General features: G+C 55.9%; 1 protein-coding gene across 24 annotated transcripts in view; it reads left to right on the forward strand.

Annotated features, from left to right (window-relative positions):
* MAPT (microtubule associated protein tau) overlaps positions 1-27,669 on the forward strand; it is a 41,924-nt gene that overhangs the window by 6,213 nt on the left and 8,042 nt on the right. For 4 of the 24 annotated variants that reach the window (XM_066204861.1, XM_066204863.1, XM_066204875.1 and 1 more), the window contains exons 2-13: positions 11,932-12,020; positions 13,270-13,356; positions 14,402-14,488; positions 15,982-16,047; positions 17,730-18,599; positions 20,745-20,791; positions 21,623-21,766; positions 22,681-22,789; positions 23,308-23,358; positions 23,770-24,035; positions 27,075-27,167; positions 27,315-27,407. In XM_066204861.1, coding sequence (XP_066060958.1) covers positions 11,975-12,020; positions 13,270-13,356; positions 14,402-14,488; positions 15,982-16,047; positions 17,730-18,599; positions 20,745-20,791; positions 21,623-21,766; positions 22,681-22,789; positions 23,308-23,358; positions 23,770-24,035; positions 27,075-27,167; positions 27,315-27,407 — 1,959 coding nt within the window. In that variant the 5' untranslated portion in view covers positions 11,932-11,974. The remainder of the gene's footprint in view (positions 1-11,931; positions 12,021-13,269; positions 13,357-14,401; positions 14,489-15,981; positions 16,048-17,729; positions 18,600-20,744; positions 20,792-21,622; positions 21,767-22,680; positions 22,790-23,307; positions 23,359-23,769; positions 24,036-27,074; positions 27,168-27,314; positions 27,408-27,669) is intronic. The other 20 variants (XM_066204866.1, XM_066204865.1, XM_066204871.1 and 17 more) reach the window with 20 other exon arrangements.

The following is a 27,669-nucleotide window of genomic DNA, read 5'->3' on the forward strand; positions in this document are numbered from 1 at the left end:
CGAGTGTTTCATTACAGATCCTGCATGTGGTGGGGTGAGAGTTGCTGGGATTGAGTTACCTGTGTGCTTTAAGGTGAGACCTGTGAGGGAACTGGAGCTGCTCCTGCTCTCTGCTGGTAGCTGTAGTTCGTGGTGTTAGTGAGCCCAAAGCTGGGATTTAATCCAGAGTCAGAATTGCCTTTTGTGGTTGATTTTCCAGCTCCCGCTGACTCTGAATTCAAGGGCAAACTTTACCCTGAGCAAATTCTGCCCTCTGAAGTTACTGCTTATATGTGGTTTTACCTCCCGCCTCATCAGCATGACAAAGGGTGTTGCCTGGAGCTGCCTGGAGGGATTTGTACAGGGAGCTTTTAACAATGGACGTCTCCAAATTGGACAGAAAACTACACGGTTTTCCCTCCGCATTTCCCGGTGTAATAATGGAGAGCCTGGCAGGCGTGAATAGGCAGAAGTAGTAAATGTTGCTGTTGGGGGCAAAAAGGAAAGCGGGTAAAATCTGCACGAGCTGGGGCACGGCTTGGAGTCACTGTCTGGGAGACCAGATTTGGAGAGGATGGGACCAAAATGAGGGTATTGGAACCAAAATGAGGACTGACTCTGGGGTTTGTGGGGCCTTGCAGGGTTGTGGGGTGGGTGGGTGATCCAGAAAGAGCAGCTGTGAGCAGGAGAAGTCCGTGGTGCTCCCCGCTTTTCTTCCCATCCCGAGCAGCATCTTTGGGCACCTGCCAAATCCGAGCACCCTGCACACACCTGGGGTGCTGTCCTGTCTGCTCTCCTTCCTCTCCCATCTCTCCTGTTCCTGCCCTCTTGCTTTTCCAGTTTAGACCCTGCCTGGCAGCCCCAGCTCCGTGTTCTCCGAGCTGGTGCTTGCCTGGCCCTTGCCTTGGGCAGGAGCTCAGCGACCCGGCTTGCTGAGGGCAAGGTGGGCACCCAGCTCCCTGCAGGGTGTGGAATTCCAGCATCGGGAATCTCTCATCTGCAGCATTGCTGAGCTGCATCCTTATTTCACGGTTTTGGAGCAGGAGTTCTGCTTTTCCCCGTTTCAGTGGTAGCTGGGTTACTTTGCCAGCCCCTCCCTCCCCCCAGGTTCCTCCAGGCAGCAGGTGAAGAACGAATACTCTTTAATGTGAAGGCACTTATTAATGCCTAATCTCTCAGATATGTCACTGCTTTTGTGTCTAATAATAGCGTTCATTGTCAGGGCTGTCTGAGGTCCGTGCTCAGCTCCGCAGCAGGTTTCATTAGCGACTGTTGCTCACGTTCAGAGGAGTTCTGGACCCCCTGGGCTCCAGGAGCCTCCTGGTGCCGAAGTTCTTAGGCAGAAGAAGGTTGCAGCGTTTGAGCGCAGGTGAGCAGCGCTGCCCCGGTGGAACACCAGGCACAGGAGGGAGCTGGGCGGGTGTGGGTTTCTGAGCGAGCGGGGATGGCTCGGCACTGGGTGCTGCAGCCAGGAGAGAAGCCGTGGATGGTTCTCACCAGTGAGAACGGGCGGTTCCGGAGGGTGGGCGAAGCTTCTGGGCTCGGTGGGGTTCCTTTGCTGCCGGGAGAGCGGCTCCCGGCTCCTGCCTCGCTGGGTAAGGGATGACAAAGCCGTGCCTTAGGTGTGGTCAGAGCCGCTCCGAGCAGGCTGGCTCCATTCATCCGCGATAAAAACAATCAGTGCTGGCACACCAGCAGCCCTGTGTCTTGCGGCCTTTGTTTTAGTGGTTGAGAGAGAGCCCGTGACCCTGCGGAACATGAATGGAGCCCTGGTAACCCGAGAGTGGGAGCGAGATTATTTTAAGGCAGAAGTGAAGCTCTGAGGCGGGCGGTCCTTTTGTACATGTCATACATGTGACAGCGGAGCTGCATTTCGAGCTGAAAGAGGGCAAAATCCCCGAGGAGACTGATTGCACCTCGTTTATTTTTAACGAATGTGCATGGGAAGATCGAGCCGGAATTCCAAGACTTGGGGCAGGCTTAAATTCGGACAATTTCCCTCATCCCCGTGAGAAGAAAGATTGGCCCCAACTGGGCTAATTCCTGGGAAGGATGAAACGCATGTGGATTATGGATTTATTTTTTTTTTTTAACTTTCTCTTCCTTTCGCCTTTGGGTTAGGAGGGGAACTAATGGTTTTGCAACTCTTTGGCTGAATTTATGGTCCGTGTTCCCATGTGGGTTGTCACTTAGTCACACTGCCTGCGTCTGCTTGTGCTGCGAATCTGCTCATCGGCCCCGTAAAACTGAAATCAGGGCAAGACAGATTGCTGCTTGATTGTCATCCCAAGTGGCCCAAAGTGGGCAAAGACCAGCTGGGGAGAGGCATCCAAGAGCTCAGTAGGGATGTTTTGGTACTGAGGTTTTTATTTGCTGTTCACCCTTACTGTAGAGCCCTCGTTTGTCTTGTGCCTCAGCACAAACTGTGCTCCCTTGTTGGGAGAAATGAAGGTACAAATGCAGCTACTGTTGGGTTTTTGTGTTGGAGGGAAGAGCTCTGGCTCTCAGATTCTGTGAACGTGTGCAGGGTGTGGGGAGACAGAACCCTCTCCCATCGCAGGTCCTTCGCTGTTCATGTCGCGGTGTGCGGAACACGAGCAGGAACAGGCGCTGGTGCCTCGCCAGCCCCTGGGCGGTGGGATCAACAACTCCTGGGAGCAGGGCTGGAGCTCCCTGTGACCCTGGTGGGGTGCCCACCTGCCTCCCCTGGGCTGGCGTGTCCCGGTCCTGCCCCTCCCTGTCAGGAAATGAAGGATTCTCATCCCTGCCCTCAGCTCTCCTCCCGATGTTTGTTTGTTTGTTTTCTCTCTTGAGCTCTTCCAGATTAGGGTTTGTTTGTTTGGTTTTTTTTCCCCTGGATTTATCTTCTTACTGACCTGATACAGATTTAATATAAAAATGGAGCTTTCAGTTTTAGTAAATACGGTTGTGAACATTTTAGGAGACAGTGTCTTTCTGCTGTTACGCAACAACATAAAAGCAAAGCAGAAACATTTGATGAATGTCCTATTGTTTGTTGTCTTTTGGCATTGAAGAATGAAAGATGATGTTCAGGAAACACACTGTGACTTTTGACCTCATCTGAAGAGCCTCTGAGTCATGAAAAACAAAAATAATTCGTCAGGGCCAGACAGGAGCTAAAAGGGGCGTCGCAGAGCCTGGTCTGGTGGCACGGTGACTGTTGGGGTGAGCACAGTCCTGCCGGAGCCCCGAGAGCTGGTGAGATGTGACGTGTTTGCAGGAGGAGGGCAGGGATCCCCGGGGAGCCTCACCTGCCCTGGCTTTCCCCTGGGACAGGCCTTCTGTGAGAGCCATGCCAGCCATGGTGGCGTGACAGTAGCTGGAGCAGATGGTGCCGTTGTCATCATTTTATTTTCTACCCATGTGCTGAAACAGCTCAAAATAACTCTAGAAATGATGGCCCAATCCGTGAAGAATGTTCTCCTTGCCCTGAGAAAATCTCCTGCAACATTAGTGGCCACAAGGCTCTGCTGGTTCTGTCGCATCTGCTCTGACTGGGACCGCTCACTAGACTGGAGCTGTGGCATGAAGAATCTTTCATATTTAATATCTTCATTACTGTGGCAGCGTTGAATATTCACAGAACTTCTGTCAGGGTGCAGCAAATGTTGTCAGCACTGTGAAATCAAAGGATGAGGAGCAGCTGAGATCAAAGTAAGCAATAAACACATACCTTGTGTCTCGACAGTATCTTTTTCAAGCCTGAGGCAAAACTTGGAGGGGCTCAGGTGCGGCTGGGTGATGGCTGGTGCTGGCACTTTCCCCCTTTGTCGTGTTGCTGCTCCAAAATCAGCGTGAGGTGACCCACGGTGCTGCTGTCACGTGCGATTCCTGCCTGTGAGGGGCTCAGTTTCTGTTGGTTTGGTGCCTGGAACCGGCTCCTGGCGGGTGTTGGGGCAGTGCTGCTGGTCCAGGGAAGGAAGCACCGTGGGCTGAGCCTGCCTTGGCCGATTGCAGCCTTGCTCTGCCCGGTGTTTGAGGGCCTCATTCTCTTGGTATTTTCCACAACTGCTGTTCTGAAGAACCTGCTTTTTTCACCGTGAGTTTTGGGCCCCTCCTGTGGTGCTGCCCTGCACACAGACATTGCTGACTTGGTTAAGGTGGAAGGCGAGTACCCAAATCTCCGAGTCCTTTTACAGGTCAGGTGAAGTTTTCTTCTCACAAAATTCTCTTTAATTTATGAGGCTTCTGGTTGCATTGTTGATCTCATCTCGGTGTCAGCATCATTTGAGCCTGGCACCAGACACGGCAGCATCATCTGCCTTTGCCCACGGAGAGCCTGGGGAGGGAGGCTGACGTGCGGCCGGGGCTGGAGCAGGTCCTGGGGAGTGCAGGATGTGGCCCTGCCCAGCGCAGGAAGGCTCAGCCCTGTCCCCAGGGCCCCGGCTCGCTGTGCCACAGAAGTGGTGGCTGTCTGCTGCTGCTGCTGCAGCAAAGACAGGAAAGATTCCCGGGGCTGGCAGGGAGGCAGTGCAGCACTGCAGGGGAGGTTTCCTCGCAGTGCACTCTGCAGTTTTTGCAGTTAAATGCAGAACATTCAGCTTAACCCCGGCAGGGCAGAGTGTGTTCACCCTGCGGATGGCCCAGGGCTTGTGTTTGAGCCCAGGCTCACGGCAGGGATGTCCCCAGCCCTGTGCTCCCGGTGGGGGCTGCTCTCTGTGGGCTCTGGGTGCTTCCCCTGCTGTGTCCCAGGGCTCGGGCTGTGCTCAGAGCTCTGGGCTGTGACACGGAGCTGCTGCGTGAGGAGGAACAGCAGAGCTGCTCCCAAGGATTGCCTGCTCCCAGCCTGCCACGGGCACCTTGATGGATCACACGGTGAGCCGGAGCCAGCTCCTGTCTGGGAGCTCAGCTCTGCTGTCTCAGCAGCCAGGGTGGGTGTTTTCACCCTCCCGTCCCTGTCAGGGTGTTTCAGGCTGACAGAGTGACTTTTGGGGTGTTTTTGAGCTCTTTGATGGGCCGAATTGCACTGCAGGGAGCTCAGGACGGCTGTGCCAGTGCTCAGTGCCCTCCCAGACGGGCTGTACTGAGGGAGAGGAGGGTGATCCTGTATCCACCAGCCTGTCCCTGCCTTGGGAGCTGGTTTGGTACCCACTGGAGCATGAAATAATTCTGTCAGCTTGTTTCTGACCTCGTATTAATGAAGAAAATTGTGGTAGCCATGAGACACTGCTGGCCACAGGAACTGTGCTGTGTTTGTTAGATTGCAGCCGTCCCCAGAGCAGGTGAGCCCTGCCAGGCTCCTGTCCCCAGCCTGCTCTGGGAGGGGTCTGTCCTCTGCTGCTCCTCCTGGGCTCATCCCTCCTCATTCCACGTGAGCCACGCAGGGGAGCTCAGTTAGTGGGGATGGATGCCCGCTTTTCTTTCTTCAGGCAATGCAGTCTCTCAGAAAAGCCATTTCTGCCTCCTCATGGTGTCGTTTGCCAGCCAAGGTAAAGCAATCACTCGATGGGGCAGAACAGCTGTTGTGCCATCGGTTGTCCCAGTTCAGAAGGATTCCAGGGGCATCTTTGGGAACTTCTTTTCCCTCTTTTCCCTCTCCCCATCCTTTTTGGTGGCAGAGGGCAGGCTGGGGGAGCAGTCTGTGACACTGTCCTGGACTCTGCCTGGTGTTGCAGCCACATCTGGGCATGAGCCCAGCCTTGGAAAGGCAGTGCTGGGGGAATCCCAGCCTTCCAGCACTTTCTGTTAGGGGGATAATGACTGCTACAAGCCTGAGAGCTGTGGAGCCTGCCTTCAGACCGGCAGCAGGGGAGGTGCTGTGGTTTGCAGCATGTTGGGCTCAGCCTGGGATGGGAAGAGTCAAAGAGAATTAGCTGGTAAATAAGATCTGCTGTCTCTCTGATCCGCTCTACGTGTCCAACTGCTTAAAAGCTTCCCAAGCAAGCGGGATTTTGGGGAGGAAGAACTTATCTCCCCATCGACCATCTCGGGGCTCAGCGAAACGAGTGCAGGATGCTGTAGCAGGGGGCTGGGAAGAAATCCCGAGGCAGCGCGGTAAATCCCTGCCAAAGAGGCTTCTCTCCCCTCTCTCACAAAGAGCCTGCTGAGCGCACGGGGCGGCCTTTAAAACTGCTCTTGCTTCCTTTTCTGCTGCCGCGTAAGCCCTTCTGATCAGAGCTCTAATCTAGCTAAAGTTAGTGGACTTAGGGACAGCCTGATTTTGGCATCATATCATGGAACGAGCTGGGTGACGGGGAGTGCCAGCACCTCCCTGGGCCGTGGCCGCCCTCAAAGGCTCTCGGGGAAAGCCGGGGTGGGAAGGGTGGGCTCTGCACTGGGGCTGGGAAAGGTTTGGGCAGGTAAAACAAAAGTGAGCCAAAAGCGAGGAGGAGAGTAAGAAGGGGTGAAAGGTCAGGGAAGGAAGGTCCGTTTGGTGACAGGAGGTGCTGAGGTGGAAATGGAGGTGCTCAGGTTTTGGGTGAGGTGAGGGTGCCGCAGGTGACAGTTGTTTTATTTGGGCAGAGAGGGAGACGTGCAGACAAACCCATTCCCCCCGTGCTGCAGCTCGGGCCGGGGGTTTGTGCTGGATAATCTGGTCTCTAATTGCTACCCTGCTCCGAGGCAGCTGCTGAACTGGGCCTAAGCTGATTTGGGATGGCAAATTCTGTTAGTTTAATTCTCAGCAAACCCTGAGGAACTTATGAGCATGCGAGTGTTCCTTGGCTTTTCTCTGGCCACGAGCCTGCTCCGGAGACCCCCGTGGTGACCCCTGGCAGCAGCTCACAGAGCTCTTGGCCGTGAGCAGCCTGGATTTGGAAGGGCTGTGTTGGTCCGAGAGGGACTTTGGGCAGGGGGATGGAGTGACAGGGACAGAAAATGGATGTCCCTACTGCTGTGCTGAGACTGCTGTGCCCCAGAAGCCGTTCTGCTGTGAATCCAAACCCATCTCATGTCTCTTTGGAAAGTATCCAGCCCCTGGAGAAAGGAGCAAAGGTTTCAGACCTCCAAGGAGTTACTTAAACTATAATAAATATGGAAAAATCCTAAAAAAGAAAAAAGAAAGCATGCATTTTTGAGACAATTTCTTTTGCAACTCTGTCCTATTGCTCCAAAAGGCGTTTATCTGTCTTTCAACCTAAAATAAGTTTTCTGTCCTCTTGACTGGATATCCTGAAGTTCCGTGTAATTTCTCAGCTCGCTGCATATTAGTGCCTGCAATTAATGAGATCATCGTCCGTGTTCCTTCCTCTGTCGGCTTCTGGGGAAAACAGTACTTGGAGAAGTACACAAAGGAGATGAAAAGGAAGTTGCTTATGAATTATGAACAGCCTTTCGGGCTGATGTTGTTCACGGTGCTGTCACTCTGTTTTAATTAAGTAATCCAGGCAGAATGATGCTTTATTTAAAGGCCTGTTTGTGTTTGATCACCTTTCAGAGGTAACACTTCGCTCGTGTTTGTTGAGTTTTCGTTTTCAGCAGCGGGAGCGTGCGCTTTGTGCCCTTTCTGATTAAATAACGCTGAAGGAAGATGCTGAGTGCAAGACAATAGCCAAGGGGCTCTGCTTGGCCACGCCTGGGAGTTACCTGGGTGATCGCTGGGGTATTTTGTGGGTTCTTGGTGGGTATTTTGTGGGTTCTTGGTGGGTATTTTGTGGGTTCTTGGTGGGTATTTTGTGGGTTCTTGGTGGGTATTTTGTGTCTGGCATGAAGGGTGGAGCTGCAGGGATGAGCCCCGGAGTGCCAATGCAGCCAGCACCTCCCGAGGCTGCTGAAATGTCCTTTTTTTTCCCCCTGCTGCTGAAATGTCCTTTTTCCCTGTATTTTGTCACCCGTGTGCAGCAGGAGCCCCCCGCACCCACCCGCGGGCAGCGCTGCCGGCGCCGGGTTTATTTTGGGATCGGGGTGTGTAAATCGAGCCTCTGGTGCCGGCCTTGTGATCCCGGCACTGAGCAGGACCCAGCCGGGATCGTCCCTGCCCTGCTCGGGGCCAGTCCTGGTCCCTGTCCCCTGGTCCCCGTCCCCTGGGCCGTGTCCCTTTCGGGCCGTGTCCCCTGGGCTGTGCCCCTGGACCCCCGGCGGTGCCCCTGGATCCCCGGCAGTGTCCCTGGATCCCTGGCAGTGCCCCTGGATCCCCTGGCAGTGTCCCTGGATCCCCTGGCAGTGTCCCTGGATCCCCTGGCAGTGTCCCTGGATCCCTGGCAGTGTCCCTGGATCCCTGGCAGTGTCCCTGGACCCCCGGCAGTGTCCCTGGATCCCCAGCAGTGTCCCTGGATCCCTGGCAGTGTCCCTGGATCCCTGGCAGTGTCCCAGGTTGGACACTGGGGCCGGGAGCAGCCTGGGACAGTGGGACGTGTCCCTGCCATGGCAGGGGTGGCACTGGGTGGGCTCTGAGGTCCCTCCCGACCCAAACCATCCCTTCTGTGATCTCTTGGAGCATTCAAGGCCGGGCTGGACGGAGCCCTGAGCCAGCTGCTCCTGTGGAAGGTGTCCCTGTCCACAGCAGGGGTGGGGACGGGGTGATGGTGGCAGGAGCTGGCCAGGCTCTCACCAGTTAAACCCTGCTGCTGGGCAGACTGGGTGGTGCTGGGGCTGCAAACACCAGTGCTGGTGGGCTGAAACTGGCTTTTCCTCGTGCCCCTGGCAGCAAAACCTTTGCCTCCGGGCTGCCTGTGTGCACGGCTCCAGGTGACTCCTCCAAGGCCTCTCCTCCCGCCAGGTGGGCTCCAGGTCTGGAAGGTGAGAGGTTTGGAGGAGCTGGTAATTATGGGATGGGCTGTTGCTTTTTAGATAGTGTCCCTGGTTAAGGAGAATAGTTCTGCCGGGGATGGATAAGGTTCTTTGGAGGGTTTGTGTTTATCTGCCGTGCAGAGGGTGCTGTTCAAGTTTATCTCTGTGCAGCTTTCTTTGCTCTAATTATGCATCACTGAACCACTGCTTCAAGGCGGGGCTGGTTTTACACTTTTAAGAATATCTTCGAGTATTTTTTTTTCCCCTTGATGTTGTTTTTCCCTAAGAGGGATTTCCCCTTCCCCCACTCAAAAGAAAAAACAAAGAGGATTATCATTATGGACTTCTTTCAGAATTCTCATTCCATCTTTGAGAATTCGGATCTAGAATACGTCATTTTAATAAGACTTAAATTCTCTTTGGTCGTATGAATTCGTTACCTGAGTGGAAACCTAAGGCAAAGCTGAGACTTTCCCTCCCTCCCCATCCCTTGGCTTCATCTGCTGCGAGATGTTTGTGCCCTCCAGAGCAATCCAGGCATGGCCCCAGATCGCTGTGTCCACATGAGCAGCGCTGGGGGTGTTCCCTGAGCTGCAGCCAGGTTTGGGGTGCTCCCAGGGTCCCACGGGGTGTTTCACTGACGGACCCCTGGCTTTCGGCCGTGCTTTTCTCCCTGCAACAGAAAGGCAGCTCTTCCTCTCTGAAAAATTAATGGCTGCATCCCCCCGAGCCCCCTCAGCAGCATCGTGGTGGCAGTGGGGGCTGGCCCTGCCTGTCCCTGAGCAGCACGGGCAGGGAACAGCATCCCCAGCTCCTGTGCACAGCCCTGCCCCTTCCTTTGTGCTGGAGAGCCCTGGCACTGGCCAGTGCAAGCAGGTGAGCAGCAGCCCTGCCTGCAGCAGCTCGCTGCCTGTGCTGAATCACTGCGCTGCTGCAGCGCCAGGGCTGCAGCCCTGCATGGCCAGGAGATCCAGGAGACCCAGGGCTGCAGTCCTGCATGGCCAGGAGACCCAGGAGACCCAGGGCTGCAGTCCTGCATGGCCAGGAGATCCAGGAGACCCAGGGCTGCAGCCCTGCATGGCCAGGAGATCCAGGAGACCCAGGGCTGCAGTCCTGCATGGCCAGGAGACCCAGGGCTGCAGCCCTGCATGGCCAGGAGACCCAGGAGACCCAGGGCTGCAGTCCTGCGTGGCCAGGAGACCCAGGGCTGCAGCCCTGCATGGCCAGGAGACCCAGGAGACCCAGGGCTGCAGTCCTGCGTGGCCAGGAGACCCAGGAGACCCAGGGCTGCAGCCCTGCATGGCCAGGAGACCCAGGAGACCCAGGGCTGCAGTCCTGCGTGGCCAGGAGACCCAGGAGACCCAGGGCTGCAGCCCTGCATGGCCAGGAGACCCAGGAGACCCAGGGATGCAGCCCTGCATGGCCAGGAGACCCAGGAGACCCAGGGCTGCAGCTCTGCATGGCCAGGAGAAGTGCAAGGTCTTCCCTGTGGGGGATGCTGTCCGTGGAGCCAGCACATAAACCCTCGACCAGGAGTCCGCTCTGGGTGGTGCCCCAGGCAATTGTCCAGGGGCAAGGAAGGACTAAATGTGGGGAGACACTTAACTGCTCTTCTCCAAAAAACCCCTGGGAGGGAGAGAGGAGAGGGTGCAGAGTGAGGAAACAGCCTCGTGTGAAGGCAGCACAGCAGATTGTGTTTTGCCCTGGATGTGCAGTTGGGAAGGAGAGGTGTCACTGCGGGGAGGTTCGTAGTGAACAGAGGGGAGCACTGCTGGTGAGGGGGCAGGAACTGCTGCTGCCAGCCACATTTTCCTGCCGCAGACAGGGGCAGGGCTTTGGGAAAGCCGCTGTACCCAGTCCCACAGTGTGTTTGGGGCACGCACACAGTCACACCAGAGCAGCACGTTTCTGTGCCGTTTCACACTCATGGTTGTGCCTAGCTTGCTTTTGTGACCCCTGCACTAGGTTAATACCGTATTTTAGTATTCCAGTGCTGTAAATAATATCAAGCATCAGCCAGATGAGGCCTGGATATAATCAATATGATCCTTTGAGCACTGGGAGGAGGGCAGCCCATATGTCCAAATAATTAGGGGCCACCAATTAGAGCAGAAATTAGATACTTAATTCTTTCCTATTTTATACCTCCATTTTTATGGGTGGTTTCATTCCAGTGCAATTTCTCCAGCTTCCTTGGTTCTCCAGCCCTGTCAAATGGCTCTGTAGCTGTCTAAGGCAGTAATTAAATTGCAGAGTCATCTTGCTAAGGCTTAAAAAAAGCTGGGTGAGAGATCTGGTTACTGGCCCTGGAGTTTCTCTTGTGTGGTTCCATACATCCAGTTAATTTATTGCCAGCACACCAAACCACAAGTTTCCCCCTTGCTGGTGGTAACCTGAGCTCCTGTGCAGGATTCGGTCGTGGCAAACATGTGATCGCACTAATAGCCGATTATTAATCACTGCCAATGGCTGTAATTATATCAGCTCTTAGCTAAAAGCCCTGCGTGCCCAGCCAGCACGGGGAGCAGGGCCCTGCGCCCGGGGGGCACATAATGCTTGTTGGAGACTTCATTTCCTTCTGCAGATCGATGCAGTTTCGAAAAACAACGGTGAGATCTGGCACCTTTCTGCTTCCAGCCCCGTGGCCAGACCTGTTTGCTTTGCTCTGTGCCGTGGTGGGGCTCCCTGAGCCCCGCAGGCAGGGTTTGGGGTTAAACAGGGGTTGTGCTGGCCCCTCACAGCCACCATCGAGTGAGACCCTCTTCTCCAAGAGTCCAAAACCCGTCTCTGCACTGTCCTGGTTTCCCCCCATGTGTCATTTTTGGATGGCTTTTAAGATGATGAGTGTGTTGTGGTAGCTGTGTGTCCCTGCTGGGTGTATCCACGGGGATGGAAGGATCCCTCCCCACAGCAGCATCACACCTCACCAGCACATACATCTCTTGGGAGACTGGTTAAACTGGGAAACGCAGAGTTTGGAGCACCAGGAGGCAGTCAGCACTTAGCCTGCTGCTCACAGGGATCTCCTGGCGCAAAACTGTGTCAGAGCAGTGTCCTGGGTGCGCTGGGGTGGTCGTTTTCCTTGGGACACCCTAAATACCCGTGGAGTTTGAAGGCAGCTGGCAGGAGTTGCCCCTGTGTTTGTTGTGAGGGATGCAGTGACTGGCACACGCTTTTGCTTGTGCAGGAATGACCAGACCTTCCCTTTGCTCCTGTTGTGTCAGCTTTTGCCTAATGGGTGTTAGTTTTTCCTCTCCTTTTCAGGTACCTTTGCTGAGAGGTGGCAGAGCAGCCTCAGGACAGCACCATGATGGAGGATCACGCACCTGGCCAGGAAAAACACTTCTCCTCAGGTGAGCACGTCCAGGAGGTGGTGAAGGACCCGCTGCTGGGCTAAGCAGGGACAGGGAGAGCAGCGTGGTGCTGCGAGGGGTCCTGGGGGACAGCCCTCAGTGTGTGTGCAAGGACGCTCTGGGTCGGCTGGCTGCAGCCAGGGCACCGTGGGGAGCTCACAAGACGCTCCAACATCCACAGTCACAGGAAAATGCTGCTCATGGATTGCCCAGCACGAGCAGAATAAGCCCTGGTACCCAGACTAGGGGCGATCCCACCGCTGCAGCTTTGCAAGTGCGTGTTTGTGTTCACTCCTCAGTTTGCTACGGAAACACAGCACTGCTTTTATTTGGGGTCACAGCTCAAGGATGCTGCTTGCTGCCTGCTTTCCTCACCTGCACAGGGGCCTGGGGACAACTGAACAGACAGCTCTGGGAGTGGGGGCCATGCTAGAGTCTTCCTCGCCATATTTCAGACCTGCATTTCTCCAGAAGCTTTTCCTTTCTCATTCCACCATGCTCCACAACTGAGCTTGGAAACCCACGCAGCGCCAGCAAACCTGGTGGGACTCACTCCTGGCTGTGCTCCATTTAAACGTCATCTTAATTTCCTTTTCTTGAGGTGCTCTGGACACCTCTTAGGCCAGATCAATGGGTGGCCTCTGTCCTGGGGAGACTCCACAGCCTCCATCCATCCCGGGCTCTGCAGCGCACTGCAATCCGATAGCTCCTCTCAGCTTGTTCCACACATCTCAGGGTCCCAGGGATTTCGCTTCTTCTTTTCCAAAATCGGTTTTTCCAGCTCTCATTATTTGATTTGCCCGCACCCTTGCCTCTTGCCCTGCTCTTCCAGAAGACTTTTGCCACCGTTTCTTGGCACAGAACGTTGTCCTGCAGCAGCCCCGTCACAACCCCGGGCTGGTTTGCAGTCCTGGGAGCGCTCAGCCTGCTCTGGGAGGGAGAGGACAACAGTGACTTAGAAGCTGCACATCTTTCCTCCTTACGTTGCTGAGATCTCCTTGCCTGCTTGTGCCATGCTTTGCTGTTTCTGCCTGTCCAGTTCACTGGGCTTTTCTTTTGCTGATGGGTTTCCGTTTGTTCCTTTTGGTGGTGACACTGGTGCTTTTGGTTGGCATTTTCACGCTTTGCTTGCTTTTAGTTCAGGTGGTTTTTACTCTGCAGCTGCAGCTTCTTGCTGCTGTGGATCTGGTAACCCCCAGGCCCCAGTTCATAGCCAAGGACTTGTTGTAAGTATTTGAATGTTTTCCAGGCTATCCCCTTCAGATTCCAGTCGATGATGGATCGGATGAGCCTGTTTCTGAAACATCTGACGCTAAGAGCACCCCAACTACGGAAGGTGGGAGCTCTTTGACTTTCTGCTTTGGAACCATGGTGGATGGGGTCGTGGTAAACCTCGCCACGGGCTCCCCGAGCCGTGTCCTGGGGGCGTTTCTCAGGAGGAGAAACCTCTTTGTTAGTCTCATCACTGGTGGTGTTGGCCGTGCTGCAGAGTGAGAGAATGAGCTTTGAAGGTGCGGAGTGGGCTGGAAAGCAGGAAAGGTGAATTGTTCGTTACACCTCAGGGAGTTGTTTGTGGTTTGTTTCCTGCAGGCTTTCCAGGGGCACTGCAAGGTCCCGGTAGTGCAGCCTGTGCTGGGTGACACAGGTTTGTGTCACTGTGCTCCCCAAGTCCTGGATGTCTTTTGGGTAGAGAGACTAATTCCAGAGCGGTCTAGGGACTTGCTCACTGTTGTAATTGCCTTCACTTTTTGCGTTCCTCTGGCTGCTTTGATCCCAGGAATCTGCCTTTGGAGACTTGAGGTAGAGGCTTTAGCTTGCAGAATTGTTCTGGAAGGAAGGAAGGGTGGGCAGAGATGCTGAGCAGCCCCAGCCCTGTCCCGCTGGAGGCGTGGGCTGAGTGGTTGTCGGGAAGGTGCCTCAAGAAATCAGGACATAAGACGCCTGTGGTGCAGGAGGGGATATTATCCTGCCTTCCAGTTGGATTGGGACTGCCAGCGTGAGCAGACGCCCCTCTGGTAGGTGAGGCCAGGTGTCTCTGTCCCAGATGCAGCCACACTGGAGTGTTCTGTGCAGGTCCCACAGGAGCTGTTCTGTGTCTCCGTGCAGGACTGCTGTGCCTGTGCATCAGGCACCAGGGCTGGTTTTACTGGTGGATTTCTGGACAAAAAGGCAAAGCCTTCAGAAGCGTAGGGAGCAGGCTGTGGCACATTTGTGGCAGGGGGGCAGCTCGTGGTGTCCCTGTGGTTCTGGCTTTGTTGTGCCCTCCACCAGCTGCAGTGGCTCAAGGAAGGGAGCCGAGTGCAGGAAGTTCTTCAGGCACACCCTGGCCTCCAGAGGGCTTTGCCTCTCAGCAGCTGTGTGAAAGCTGTGTTGTTTTTCAGATGCCACAGCACCTTTAGTGGAGGAAGGAGACCACGAGGATCAGGGTGGTGCGGAACAGCACGGGGAGATCCCAGAAGGAACCACAGGTGAGGGACGCCAAGGGGCAGCTTCATCTCTTGCTGCAGGCAGAGCAGAGAGCTGGACTGGTCGGTGCTGTGAGACAACAGCACGAAACCTCTCACAGGGACATTGCTCCCGACGCTGCTTCCTTCTCCAAGTAATTCCTCACTTGGAGTTGTCCTCTTGCCTTCCCCATCCTGGGGGAAACTCGCAGCCTTTTCTTCTCTCTTTCTGTGCTCCACATCTGGCAATCCTTCTTTCTAGTGTCTCCGTGGTGGCTTGGGCTCCCACCTCCAGGCTCCTAGCTGCAGGTCTGGGTCCTTGCTGCCCTGGCAGCCCCTCGGAGCCTGTCCTGCAGCGCTTGGGCTCTGCCCAGCCCTCGCCGCGTCTTTGGAGTGGCAGCAGGTGAAAACCAGGCCACTGCAGCAGTGCTTTTAAGGATAATGCAGAGGAAGCGAAGTGGCTAATTCAGCCTGAATGCCCTGTGGGCAGCCACTGCACCTGGGCCTGGTTTTCCAGGGAAGGATGGGGCCTGTCAGAGGCAGAGCAGGGAGTGACTGTGGCAGTGCTGTGTGTGAGAGAGCAGGACCTGGGGGGGCAGGTCTGTGTGCGAAAAATGAGGACGTGTCCCCTGTGCCGTAGCCAGTGGCTTTCCCTGGAAGCATTAGGCAGGACCTGAGAAAAGCAGCGGGTAGAAAAGAGCTTCTGCCAGTGCCAAACACTGAAACAACTCACAGCAGTGAAATTTCTGTGCTGCATCCAGTCCCTGAGCTGCTGGTGGAGCCTTGGGCTGAAACACGGAGGCTCTGGTGCAAGATCTGACTGTCCCAGGGAGCCAGTGTGTCCTGAACTGCTTGGAAAAAAAATGGGGAGAACAGAAGAAGTCCTAGATTGACTGGAGAACTGTGGCATTCAAATATAGTCGTTTAAGCTAGTTTGAAAGTAGTCCTAGAATCAGCTGAAAAAGTGCTGGTGGAGACAAAGCATCCTCACTGCGAAGAAAACCTTGCTTCTCTGATGTACCAGTAGTCCCGAAGTTCAGCATTTCTCTAGATTTGTATCAGGCTTGGATTTGCTGGTCTGACACAGCCTTGGCAGGGTTCACGGGTTGGTCACAGACACCAAGAAGGTGAGCTCAGGTAAGAGACACTCACGGTGCTGCTGGCCATGTAAAGGCCAGGTGCGGGTAGGAGAGGGATATAAATCCACAAGATTCCTTGCTCCTTAACAGCCTGTTTTCCGCCTGGAAGAGCTTGTACTAACCTGCCATTTGGGATGTGTGGAAGTTGGTGAAACACTCCTCTGGTCTGTACAGCACAGGCTGAACAGACCTACCCAGCTCCATCATCACTGTGGGGAGATTTCCTTTCTGCTGCTGCCCTGCCCGTGGTGCAGCAGAGATCCTGCCCATCCTGCTGGGCAGCCTCAGCAGGGAGGTGAACTCATTCCCCAGGCACATGCTCAAACTGCTCTTGTTTTGATCCTGTTTTTCCCTGTTTCTTTTCCCACCTGGGAGCAGCTGAAGAGGCGGGCGTAGGAGCCACTCCCAACCTGGAGGACCACGCTGCAGGAGATGCCACCCAAGGTGGGTGAATCCTCTGTCCCTGGGACCAGGTGTTGCTGCCCACGTGTGCAGATGGTTGGTGGTGGCTTGGGAGTTTTGTCCTGAGAGGAAAAGCTCTGCCCTGCGCAGCAGCTGTGCAGTTCTCCCTGTTCCTGGCAGAGGAGGGCCATGCACACCTGGAACGTTCCAACATACTCATTTTAGGGAGCTGCAGCTTCTCATACCCCAGATTTCCCTCTCACATGGCCAAAGCCATGGTGCTTGTCTGTCCAGCTCCAAAACCAGGGCGTTCTCCAGGCTGGAAAAGCTGATGGACAGAGCTGGGGTGTGCTGTGGCCAGAGGAGCTGCTCAGGTTGAACAGAGGCAGTGCAGGCCCTGCCTGTCACACATGAAACCCACAAATTGTTTAATTTCTGTGTCTTTCTAATGTAAAACAGGACTCAAACCTACTCACTCATACCCCGTCTTCAACATAAAGGGATTTTTCTCCTCGTCCCAGTCTTGTGGAATGTGAGTGACAAAGGCAGACACAGTGGGCAGAGAGTGTTCTCACAGCATTAATTATGTGTCTGCTTAGGGGCTGAAAGTTATCCAGGGACCATGTGGCTACCTGGAAAGCTTCTCCTGACTCTCCTCAGTTCAGACTTGATGGAAAATTGGTTTTCCCGAAGCTCCCAGCGCTGGCTTGGTTCCATGGGGCAGACTTGGGGGTTGAGACTCCCCGTGACGTTTCTGTCCTGCCTGCACTGTACACCACAGCACTAATTCAGTTTGCTGTTTCAAATCCTAGTGAAAAGCCATTTTGTGAAGCAGTTTCCTGTGCAGTAAACATAACAAATCCCTCCAGTTGGGCAGTATCTTTCCTCATCACGGCTCCATTAGTGCATTTAGACATCCGTGTCTTTTACAGAAGTAAATGGGTTTTGCCTTCTCAGCTCAGGGCAGAATTCAGGTTGTTGTTGCTTTCCACACACAGATGAGCACAGTTCTGTGCACTCTGCTCCCTGCAGTTAGAATAAAACCTTCACTTGCCTGGCCAGTGGTTTTTGGACTGTCAGCTCTTCGATATACAAAATAGTGGCACCACTATAGAAAAGAAATCAGGATTGTTAGTGGAGGGATTGATTTAAACTCTGCCCTGGTTTTAGTGCTGTTTCTCACCAGATTTTTACTGAGCCCTTTCTGCCTTGTCCTGGGATATTTCAGCCGTCACATACGAGGTCCTTGTGTGGTTGTTTCACTTAACTCTGATATTCTCTTAAAATGGAGAGGACACTGATGAAAGACCAAGTCGGTCTTGGCTTCATCCCTTTGCCCGTGAGGCAAGAAGAGGCGGGCACTGACCAGCAAAGTGATAGTCCAGTGGGGGTGTTAGGGAAGACGGGAATGTCCTTGGCTTCTGGAAACCTCTACAGCTAAACCAGCTCATGGAGTGCAGGGTGAGCCCGGCCTCCTCCGAGCCAGGTCCAGGCAGGAATCTGGTCTCCCACCTCTGTGGCCGTTCCTGGTTCCCGTGGGGATCAGAGTTTCTTTAAAGGCAAAAGCCACTGTAGGAGCGAGTTGTCTGTTCAGTGGGGCGGGGTGGGACTTGCTCTGGTCTCTCCACTGCCAGTCAAATCCTGGATCTCTCCCGTTACGTGATGTTTGACATGCCTGTGCTAATTTCTTGCCCATGCTTCACACCCCACGTCTTCGACTCCAGGCGAGCCGAGCTCTCCAAAGCTCCAGCCTGGCCCTCGGGAGCGCGTGAGAGAGGCAGCAAAGGGTGCCAGCCAGCCCCCAGAGCAGGGCCTGGGGCCTCAGCAGCCGCCCGTGTCCCGCGAAGCCAAGGCTCCGGCGGCAGCAGCTCCCACCAGGATCGAGGTCACCATCCCAATCCCCCTGGACATGTACCAAGGCTCCGGAGCGGCCGCAGGCAGCCGTGAGTTGTGGGAGCAGGGAGGCAGAGAAGGCGTCGGTGTGGAGCCAGAGCTGGGCCGTGCTGTGACGGAGGGCCTGGCAGGAGCAGGTGGCGCAGGTGACCGTAAAGAGGGACCATCTCCTTTGTGTGCCAGAGCCCCGTTAAAAGAAGATTCCAGCGGACGGGAGAGGGATGAGGACCGGGATGTTGATGAAACCTCTGCACAGGGTTTGCCTTCCCTTGTGGATCGGCGTGTTTCTCTGGGACCTGAAAAGGGCTCGTGTCCAGCCCAGGAAACTCGTGAAGAATATGATGGAGGGAAGACCAAAGGTGTCCTCGGAGACACCCCAGGAGAGGCGCTTGTGGTTGAAGCTGAGTCACATGAAGCAGGACAGGACCGGGAGGAGAAGCGACAGCTGCTGGGGGGAGAAGGAGACGTGACCCTGTCAGAGCCTTCTGGAAGTGTGTCCCCAAAAGAGGCTGAGCCCAAGGAGGGAGGAGGTGCTGGGCCCGCGCTCGAAGCAGCCAGGCGCCCTGCTGAGGTGGAAGATGCGGCGAAGGACAAAGATGCTCCTCTGGAGGAGGTGCCGGATGCCGGGGGCCGCCGCACGCCCCGGAGGAAGCCCGGTGGCCTGGCTGCAGACAAGGCCAGTCGCGTCCCTCTGCTCAAAGGTGTGTGTGCTCCAGCTGCTGCCCTGGGCTCGCCTGCCTCCCGACAAGGCTGCCTGCCCCAGCACTGCACCTTGGGGCCACCTCAACTCCTGCTGCTTGGAAATGGCCTGGAGCTGTGCTGTGACACACCTACGGCGCTGCTGCTGCTCCCTCCCTGCCCTCCCTCCTGATTTAATCCCGGGTTGGGTTGCCAGACCCTCGCGCCGCGGTTCCGCATCCCTTGCATGGTGCTGGCCTGTCCCTAATCATGCTTTTTTTTCACCTGTTTTTGCTTTGATTCCCTTGGATCTGTTGGGTGGGCGCCTTAAGTCCCACCTGGCACCTTCCCAGAGAAGACGAGGACGGCTGGACGTGGCTCCGGCAGGCTGGAGTGGGGCTCACCTGGCGTGTGCAGCTTGTTCCGGCAGGACACGTGCCGTCTGGTTTGCATGTCTGATCCAATAACTCTTGGAATCGGCTTTCCTAGAGAGGAGGGAGGAGGAAAAAGGCAGGGATGGCAGGTCTAACCGCGGAAAAGCCCCCACCTTGATCCTGTTTCTTGTACTTTCCCCTTAAATATCCGCTGTGACTGCTGCTGGAGGCACGGTCTGCAGCCAGCAGGACCTTTTCCCACTGCCAGGCATGTCCATTGCTCTTCCAAAGCATCCTGCTGCCAGCCCCGCTCTGGATGGGGTGTCCCAGCACCATCCTGGCTTTGGGGGTTCAGCAGGAGCTGCCTGCCTGTCTGGAGGCATCTGAACAGCGTGTGGGGCTGGGCTGGGCTGGGAGGGCAGCCTTGGGCAAAGGTTTGAGTTCACCACTAAATGCACGAGCATCCCGTAGACCTCTCCTTTCTTTTTCCCACCCCTCCTGGGCTCAGGAATGTCGCCAGGGCCCAGCTCAGAGGCCGAGGGCAGGTGGTGCTGTGAGCTGTGCTACCGGGCCAGGGCAGCAGGACACTGGTGCCTCACCGTGCTGGACCTCAGCTCTGGCTCTCCAGGCCACGTCCTGGGGGGAGCTCTGCCTTTTCCCCCAGATCCACATTCCCGAGGCTGGCTTGGCTGCTCCCATTAGCCCGGGAATGCTGCCGGGTCTGCGGCTCTTTGCTGCGCGGGGCTCACAAAGAAATTGTTGATGGAGCTTTTTCCACTGGAGCTAAAGCTCATAACATATTTCTCGTTGTTCCCTCTGGGATCAGCAGTGGGAAGCTTTGCTCGTGTGCTGCAGGGCACTGGCATGGCTTGCACTGGAGCCTGGAACCACGGTGGGGTGGGGATGCACTGCCCAGGGCCAGCCAGCTTCTAAATCACTAGGAGAAGTTTAATTATTTAATGGTCTTTCCCTTCAAAGACACTTGGCGGCCGTTGGCTCCAGCCTTGCTCCAGTGTGCAGTTTAACTGAACTGGGGAGGGGTGGTGCATCCAGCAGCTCCGGGGTGGGTCAGTGCTGGATTAACAGCATTGTCCATGTCATCAGGAAAGGCCTCATCCCCCAGGACAAGTTTCCCAACACTGGGGAGAATTAGCAGCAGCTTCTCCTCCCAATTAGCTGAAGATGGGGGGGAAAAGGGCTTTGTTATGAGTGCCTTGTAGTCCAAACTTTATCTCCTCCCCGTTTCTAATCTCCTAATTAGACTGACCCAGGTGGAAGGGGCACCGTGCTGGGAGGCGGAGAGCAGCCTGTCAGGAGAGATGGGAATTAACCGCAGCCAGGGATAAAAGTGCTCTGCAATGCCAGCTGAACAACCCCTTGAATGAGATCACAGCGCTGCTGGACTGGGGCTCCCTTCAGCTGGAGTCTCCGTTTATGTGATTGTTAGAACAAGTGGGTGTTTCACAGATCCATGTGTAGCGTTGAAGGGAACTTTCTGTCCTGAGCTGGATGGATCCTGCAGGAACTGGGTGGGAATCTGGGCAAAATGCTCTCACAGCCCTCGTTGGTGTGTCTGGTCTCCAGTGCTGACTAACACGGGATCATCTGCTACCACAGAAGGAATGTGGAGTGGTGGAAGGATTTCTGCAAGAGATGGTGACTTCGTCACATTTCCAAGAACAGCCTTGAGTTTAAGGGAGAGCAGGGACAGGGAACACCCCCCAGCAGTGTGTTGTCATCTCTGGAGTTTGTGACCAGTCCCAAGAGGTGTAACTGTGTGTTTCCATCTGTCAGGTCGTGTTGACAAGGAAGGGACCGAAGCTGATGAAAAGAAACCCAAGGTAAGCTAAAAAACCAAGCCAGGGCTGACACCTGTCCATGTTCTGGCTCCTCTCCTGCCCTGCTGTTGTGCCTCTTAGGAAACCTTCCCATTATGTTCCATTTTTCCATTTCTTTTCAGGAGTGTTTTTATTTTTTCTTCCCTGGGTTTGGATGGTGCAATCCATGGGTTCTTTGAGGGTGAGGAAATGGTCCAAATCTAAATCAGGCACGTGGCTCTTGGGGTTGGCTGGGAGGTTGGAGAAATCCTTTCCTCAGCCCGGGACTGAAAAGCAGCAGCTGACCTTGGGGCAGACTCAAAACTGCACTGGGGACGAGCATAACTGTGAAAAGAGCAAACCGTGTAATTAAAACATTAAATTAAATAATCCAGGCCTTGCAGATCATAGAATGTCCTGAGCTGGAAGGGATCCACAAGAATCATCAAATCCAGCTCCTGGCTTGCGCAGGACAACCCCCCAAAAAGATGCTGTGTTGTGTTCCGGGTGAGGAACAGAGTTTAGTAATGGGTAAATTCCAGAAGTTAAACAGTATCTGTCACACTGGTAATCTGGAGGAGGTTTAGCTCAGCTGGCCATTATCCTGGTTAGTGCCTGAGTGGGATAATGGACAAGCTGAGGGGAAGTTCAGTGGGCAAAGAGTTCAAGATGAGGAGGAGAATTATTTTCTAACACTGAAATTGGTGATTGCAGCATATACAGCCCTGGCAGTCCCACACCCAGCTCTGTATTGCACCCTCTAATCCTATTTAACATCGCTGATCCCATTTTATTTCCCTCCCATGCTGATTTTCTTTTGTTTTGTTCCCGTTTTATTTCATTGCCACGTCCAAGAAATGCTCACCTTGCCCTGCCAAACCCCCCGGCTCCATGTCCCCCCTCCGGCACGCAGCTCCTCCAAAACCACCCTCCAGCCCTGCCTCTGCCTCCAAAGCAGCCTCTGCTGCCAGCACAGGAATGCGGGAGACAAAGGCCAAGGTAAGGGCTGGCTGTGAGAGAGGCCGGGGCAGCACCTGCAGGCATCCCTGCCTTTCCTGGCCTGGCTCCTTCCCTGTCCCCTGGGGAGGGCGGGATGAGCTTCCCCTGCACCTTCCCCGGGTGAAGGCGCAGGTTTGGTGTTGGGGAGAAGCAGCACAGAGCACAAGGGGCTCTTTCTGCAGGCTGTGACCCCCTCAGGTGTGTCCGGGTCCCTTGGTGCCCAGCCCTGCTCTGCAGCTCTGTCTGTGCCTCGCACGGAGGAGTTTGGGCTCAGCCAGAGCTGCGGGTGCTGCAGGGAGAGCAGGGAGTGCAGCGCATCCATGGCTGGTCCTGCAGGGTGCACGGGACCTTGGAGCTTCTCCCCTTTGTGACATTCAGTCACATAAACACACCCATGGTGAGGGAGAGCACAGGGAGTGCAGGTCACGCACAGAACCATGGAATCCTGGAGTGGGTTGGGTTGGAAATGACCTTAAATCTCATCCAGTGCCACCCCTGCCATGGCAGGGACACGTCCCACTGTCCCAGGCTGCTCCAGCCCTGTCCAGCCTGGCCTGGGACACTGCCGGGGATCCAGGGGCAGCCACAGCGGCTCTGGGCACCTGTGCCAGTCACAGGTGCTGGGATTAATTTGTCCTCTGTACAAAATTTTAGCAGAACAGGGGGAACCAAAGGATGAAAAGTAGAGAACGGAGGCGTGGCAGGTGTGAGGGTGCAGGGAATGGTGTAGCTGAAGCCAAGGGCTCACCTGGGAACCGCCCAGGAGGGGCCGTGCCCTGGCTGTGGGGATGGGACACCAGGTGTGAACGGGCACATTCCAGGTGTGGGGAGTCCCGGGGAGAAGTGGGAGGGTGTCCTGTGCTCTGATCCCGAGGGTGACAGCCCGTCCCTGACGTGTCCCCCTGTGTCCCCAGGGCCCCGGTGGCTCCAAGGCGCGCGCGGGGCAGGCGCAGAGGAACTCCACCAATGCCACCCGCATCCCGGCCAAGACCCCCACGGCCCCCAAGACCCCTCCCAGCTCCGGTAGGTGACGGTGGGAGCCCCGTGCTGGTGTCTGGGTGGTGCTGCCGGGCAGTTCCAGGGGCTGGTCACCGCACTCAGCCTCTCCGGGGAGCCGTGGGGCAGAGCCAGGGCTGTTCCCTCGGCATCCAGCCTTTCCAGGGGCTGCTCCGTGCCCTCTGCTCATACAGTCTCCAGTGCATAGGAGAGGCCAGTTGCTTTATCCTGTGGGATTTCCTCAAATTTGGAAGATTGAGGCAGCTCCATTTTTTTAAATCCATCTACTCGTTTTCTCTCTGATGATATTTCACAAAGACCAGGGGCAAGAGGATCAATTCTTCGATTACAGGAGTGGAGATTAGCCCATTATGCTCAGAGAAGAAAACCCCAGAAAGCATCAGGCATTGTGAATTTCCATTAAAATGGTGCATTTCACTGGATATATACATATATTTCATACTTAACCAGAGCTGCATAAAACCTTAAATCAATTAATTTTCCAGCTTTATTATGTTTAAGCATCTTTCTCATTCACTAAACAGGCAGAAAGGAGCAGAAAAAACCACCTCCTGCAGCAGCAAAGACTGAGAAAGGTGATGTTTAAGGGTCTTCTTTTCTTCTTTCATTTCCTTTTCAAAGTGGGGACAGTGCTAAGCTGCTCAGCGATCAGTCTTAGTTAATAACAGAAAATAATTTTGTGAAAGCGCTTCCAAATTTCTAATAGAAAAGTGGTTCTGAGTGTCTTTTGTGTGTAATTTGTCACGCCGCGCTCGGGTGGGGAGTCTTACTGATGATCCAGGCAGTGGAGACCATCTTCCTTCTGGGACATTAGGAAATATTGCCTCTGAATCACGCTTTTTCCTTCAAAATGGAGTAGAAGAAAGCGCAGCCACCGCCCTCCCCCTGCGCTGGGCTGTCGGGTGGGCTCTGGGACGAGGCAGAGCAGCCCCCACGGGCAGCGGGGAGCAGGTGCTGACCCGCGCTGTGCTCTGTGCAAACTGCAGGTGAGCAGCCCAAGTCTGGAGACAGAAGCGGTTACAGCAGTCCCGGCTCCCCCGGGACTCCAGGCAGCCGTTCCCGCACCCCCTCTCTGCCCACCCCACCAGCCAGGGAGCCCAAGAAGGTGGCAGTGGTTCGCACCCCCCCGAAATCTCCCGCCTCCGCCAAGACCCGCGTGCCGCCGGCCGCCGCCCCCATGCCCGACCTGAAAAACGTCAAGTCCAAAATCGGCTCCACTGATAACCTGAAGCACCAGCCCGGAGGTGGCAAGGTAAACGCGGCCTCTGTCCCCCCTCCCGGGGGGCCGTCTGTGGGGACAGCCGGGGGGACACTGCAGCTGGGCCGGGAGAACCTCCCCGCAGCAGCAGCAGCAGCAGCAGCAGCCGGGGGAACGGGCAGGGCTCCAGCCTGACTCTGCTCTGCCTGGAAGGTTTGGGGTTGGATGCAGCCCCTTGCCTGCCTCGCTGGCCTGCAGTTCCCTGCCTGGCTCAGGGCAGCTCGGCTGTCCCGTGGACAGCTCGTGCTGTGGGTCTCCGGGGCTGACACGTCCCAGGTGGGGACAGCAGGATGCGAGCTGCAGCCCTGAGGAGTGGCAGGACCGGGAATCCCACGCGGTGCCTGCAGCTCTCTGTCCTTCGGCACTGCGGGACAGGACACAAAGGCCTCTCTCCTCCTGAGGGTCTCGGGCTCGGACCCCGCGTTGTGCCAGGCGTTGGGATTTTGGATCCAGCTCCGTTGGCAAGGTTGTGTTGTGCCATCAGGTGCTGTCTGGCCACGCAGTGCAGGGTGGCGCAGCCAGAACTGGTGGCCCTGCTGTCCTTTCAAACACTGCACTCCCAGAAAAGGTCTTTTCACGAGCAGCAAAGGCACCTCTGGGCTCCAGGTGCTCGGGAATGAGGGCCTTGGGTTAAATTCTGCAAGCCTGGCAGCGGACACTGCCCATCCAGGGGTGGCACTGCCCGTCCTGGGGTGGCACTGCCCGTCCTGGGGTGGCACTGCCCGTCCAGGGGTGGCACTGCCTGGCTCCAGACCTTGCAGAGCCATAGCGAGTGTTCCCTGAGTGCTGTGCATGACATTTTGTGTGAGCAGGTACCTCGGTGGCTCTGAATGTTCCCCTTTGGCATGGGGGGAGGTGTCGGGCCGGCTCCTCTGCACCCTGTGAAATGGCAGCCTGCTTTTCCGTGGCCTTTCCAGGCGTTTTCCACCGTGGCTGGCAATTTACCGGCTTTGTGCCACGATCCAGGGGGGCTCTGGAGCCTGGGCAGGGCTCTTGGTCATGAGACAGCAGCACATGAGCTCAGTGTCCTTTTTGGGGGGGCTCAGCCCTCCTGCCCACTTAGCACAAGACTTAGGTTTTCCCTCCCACCCCCACAAACCCTGTTCTCCAGGGATTTTAGAAGGAATCCTTGTTTACTGGAAAGCAGTAAAATTATTTGCTTGTTCTTTTCTAATCCAGCTTTTACAAGTTGGGTTGTTTTTTTTTTTCCCCCCTCTCTGCTTCTCTGTTTGTTGTTGTTGCTGAAAGAACAGCTGAATTTGGGACAATTCCTTGCTCTTTGCTGGGGAGAACGGCTGGATGCTCTGTGGGGGATTCTGTAGGGCACGAGGCTGCTCCCGGCAGAATGGTCGCAGCTGGAGCAGAGGGGGCTGATCCCCGACGTTTGATTTTAGCTGGTTTGGAGCCTGCTCTGTGTGCAGGTTCCAGAGCCCCAGGCCGGGCAGGCAGAGGGGCCCGGGGCACACACGCCGGCAGCAGCCAGGCCACGTCTCTGCCAGTGTTCCTGCGTGCTCCGAGCGCTCCTGTTGTGGCCGCATCGCCGAGGGCGGCTCTGGCAAAGCCTGGTCTGGCACAGCTGCGTCCCGATTTGTGGGATTAGTTGATGGGAACTTGGAAAATCCTGCTGGAGGCACACGCCAGCCGTGGTGCTGCCCGTGCTGGGGAACCAGGGCATGGCAGGAGCTCTCCTGGCAGGAGCAGGCCGGGGCTGCAGTGCTGGGCTGGAGGCGAGGTGTCTGTGCCCAGGGATGTGACACTGCTGGGGGCTCTCGTGCTGCTTCTCACAGGCTCACACCTGTGGGTTGTTTACCTGCATTTTCACCTGGGGGGGGGTTGCAAAGCCACTCCGGGGTGTGTGGGGAAGGAGCAGGGATTGTCTTCACCCCTGGGTGCCTGGGGTGGCTCCAGCACAGCTCCCTCCACCCCCAGTGGGGAAAACAAGCCCTGAGTGGGATCAGCACCTGGAGGGAAGGCTTTGGGGCTGGGGGTGTGGTTTGCTCTGCTTCCCTTGTGGCCCCAGCCCTTCCCAGCCTGCTCCCAACCCACCAGAGACTCGTTAGGAGTGTGCCACAGAGCTGGGACAGGGCTGCATCCCTGGGATGGGCCCTGGGGCTGCATCCCTCGGATGGGCTTGGGGCTGCATCCCTGCCCTGGGGCTGCATCCCTGGAATGGGGCTGCATCCCTGCCCTGGGCCCTGGGGCTGCATCCCTGGAATGGGGCTGCATCCCTGCCCTGGGCCCTGGGGCTGCATCCCTGGAATGGGGCTGCATCCCTGCCCTGGGCCCTGGGGCTGCATCCCTGCCCTGGGGCTGCATCCCTGCCCTGGGGCTGCATCCCTGCCCTGGGCCCTGGGGCTGCATCCCTGCCCTGGGGCTGCATCCCTGCCCTGGGCCCTGGGGCTGCGTCCCCGGCAGCCTTGGCTTTCTCTTGGTAGCTGTGCAGGGGTGTGAGCCCAGTGCAGAGCAGGGCTCAGTGTCCTCCCCCCCTCGCAGTGCTGGACACGCGGCTCCTGCTCCCCAGCCTGGCCAGTGGCACCTGTTTGCCCAAGGCCAGGTGTGCCTGGCCCAGGAGGGGACTGTGCTGCCTGGCACGGGAGCTGGAGCTGGGCAGGCGCTTTTCCCTCAGCTCCACCTCTCCTCCTCCCGCTGGCCCTGCAGAAGCTGAGCCCTGGGCACTGGTGGAGTCCCTGGGCACTGGTGGAGCCCCTCAGCCCTCCTCCCAGCGGGTTTGCTCCCAGCAGGTTCCCCGTTTTGTCCAGTGGAAGGATCCAGGCTGAGCTGGGATTTTGGCTGCTGTTTGTGGCCTGTGACCCAGGGCTGCATCACTGCCCAGGCCTGTCCAGTCTCGAGCCATGACCTGCCCACCTCCATCTTCCCTTTCCCACCCAGGACCAGACAAATCTGTGCAGCAGGCCAGAGATTTTCCTTTTTCCTCCCGGCACTGGAAGGCAGGGTCCTGGTTGTAGGGATGTAACACATGGTCAAGCTGCAGATGGTCATGTTGTTTCTCACGCTCTTTTCTGGCTACTAAAGGTGCAGATAATTAATAAGAAGCTGGACTTTAGCAGCGTTCAATCCAAGTGTGGCTCAAAGGATAATATCAAACACATCCCGGGCGGAGGCAGTGTGAGTACCTTCACACTTTCAATGCTCTATAATAGTTCTTATTATAAGTGGCATGTTGTGTACACTAAACTGCCAATGCTATCTGCAGAGACCCTGCCATCAGATAGCTATTGGTGACGTGCAATGACTCTTTTCTGGCTACCAAAGGTGCAGATAATTAATAAGAAGCTGGACTTTAGCAGCGTTCAATCCAGGTGTGGCTCAAAGGATAATATCAAACACATCCCGGGCGGAGGCAGTGTGAGTACCTTCACACTTTGAATGCACTGTAATAATCCTGATTTTAGTGGCATGTTGTTACACTAATCACCAATGCTATCTGCAGCCACCCTGCTGTCACATAGCCATTGGGGACGTGCTGTCGTTTAACCCCCTTAACCCAAAAATGACCCCTAACAAGTCCTGGACATGCCTGACATGGACAGAACTAACTGCCCCGTGTCCAAACCACGTCTGTAACAAAACATCCCAGTAACTCCAGGGTTTTGCCCTGCCGGGGAGG

The sequence above is a fragment of the Chamaea fasciata genome, unplaced genomic scaffold, assembly GCF_029207755.1.
Source record: "Chamaea fasciata isolate MVZ Bird 193981 ecotype frontalis unplaced genomic scaffold, bChaFas1.0.hap1 SCAF_27, whole genome shotgun sequence".
NCBI lineage: Eukaryota > Metazoa > Chordata > Aves > Passeriformes > Sylviidae > Chamaea > Chamaea fasciata.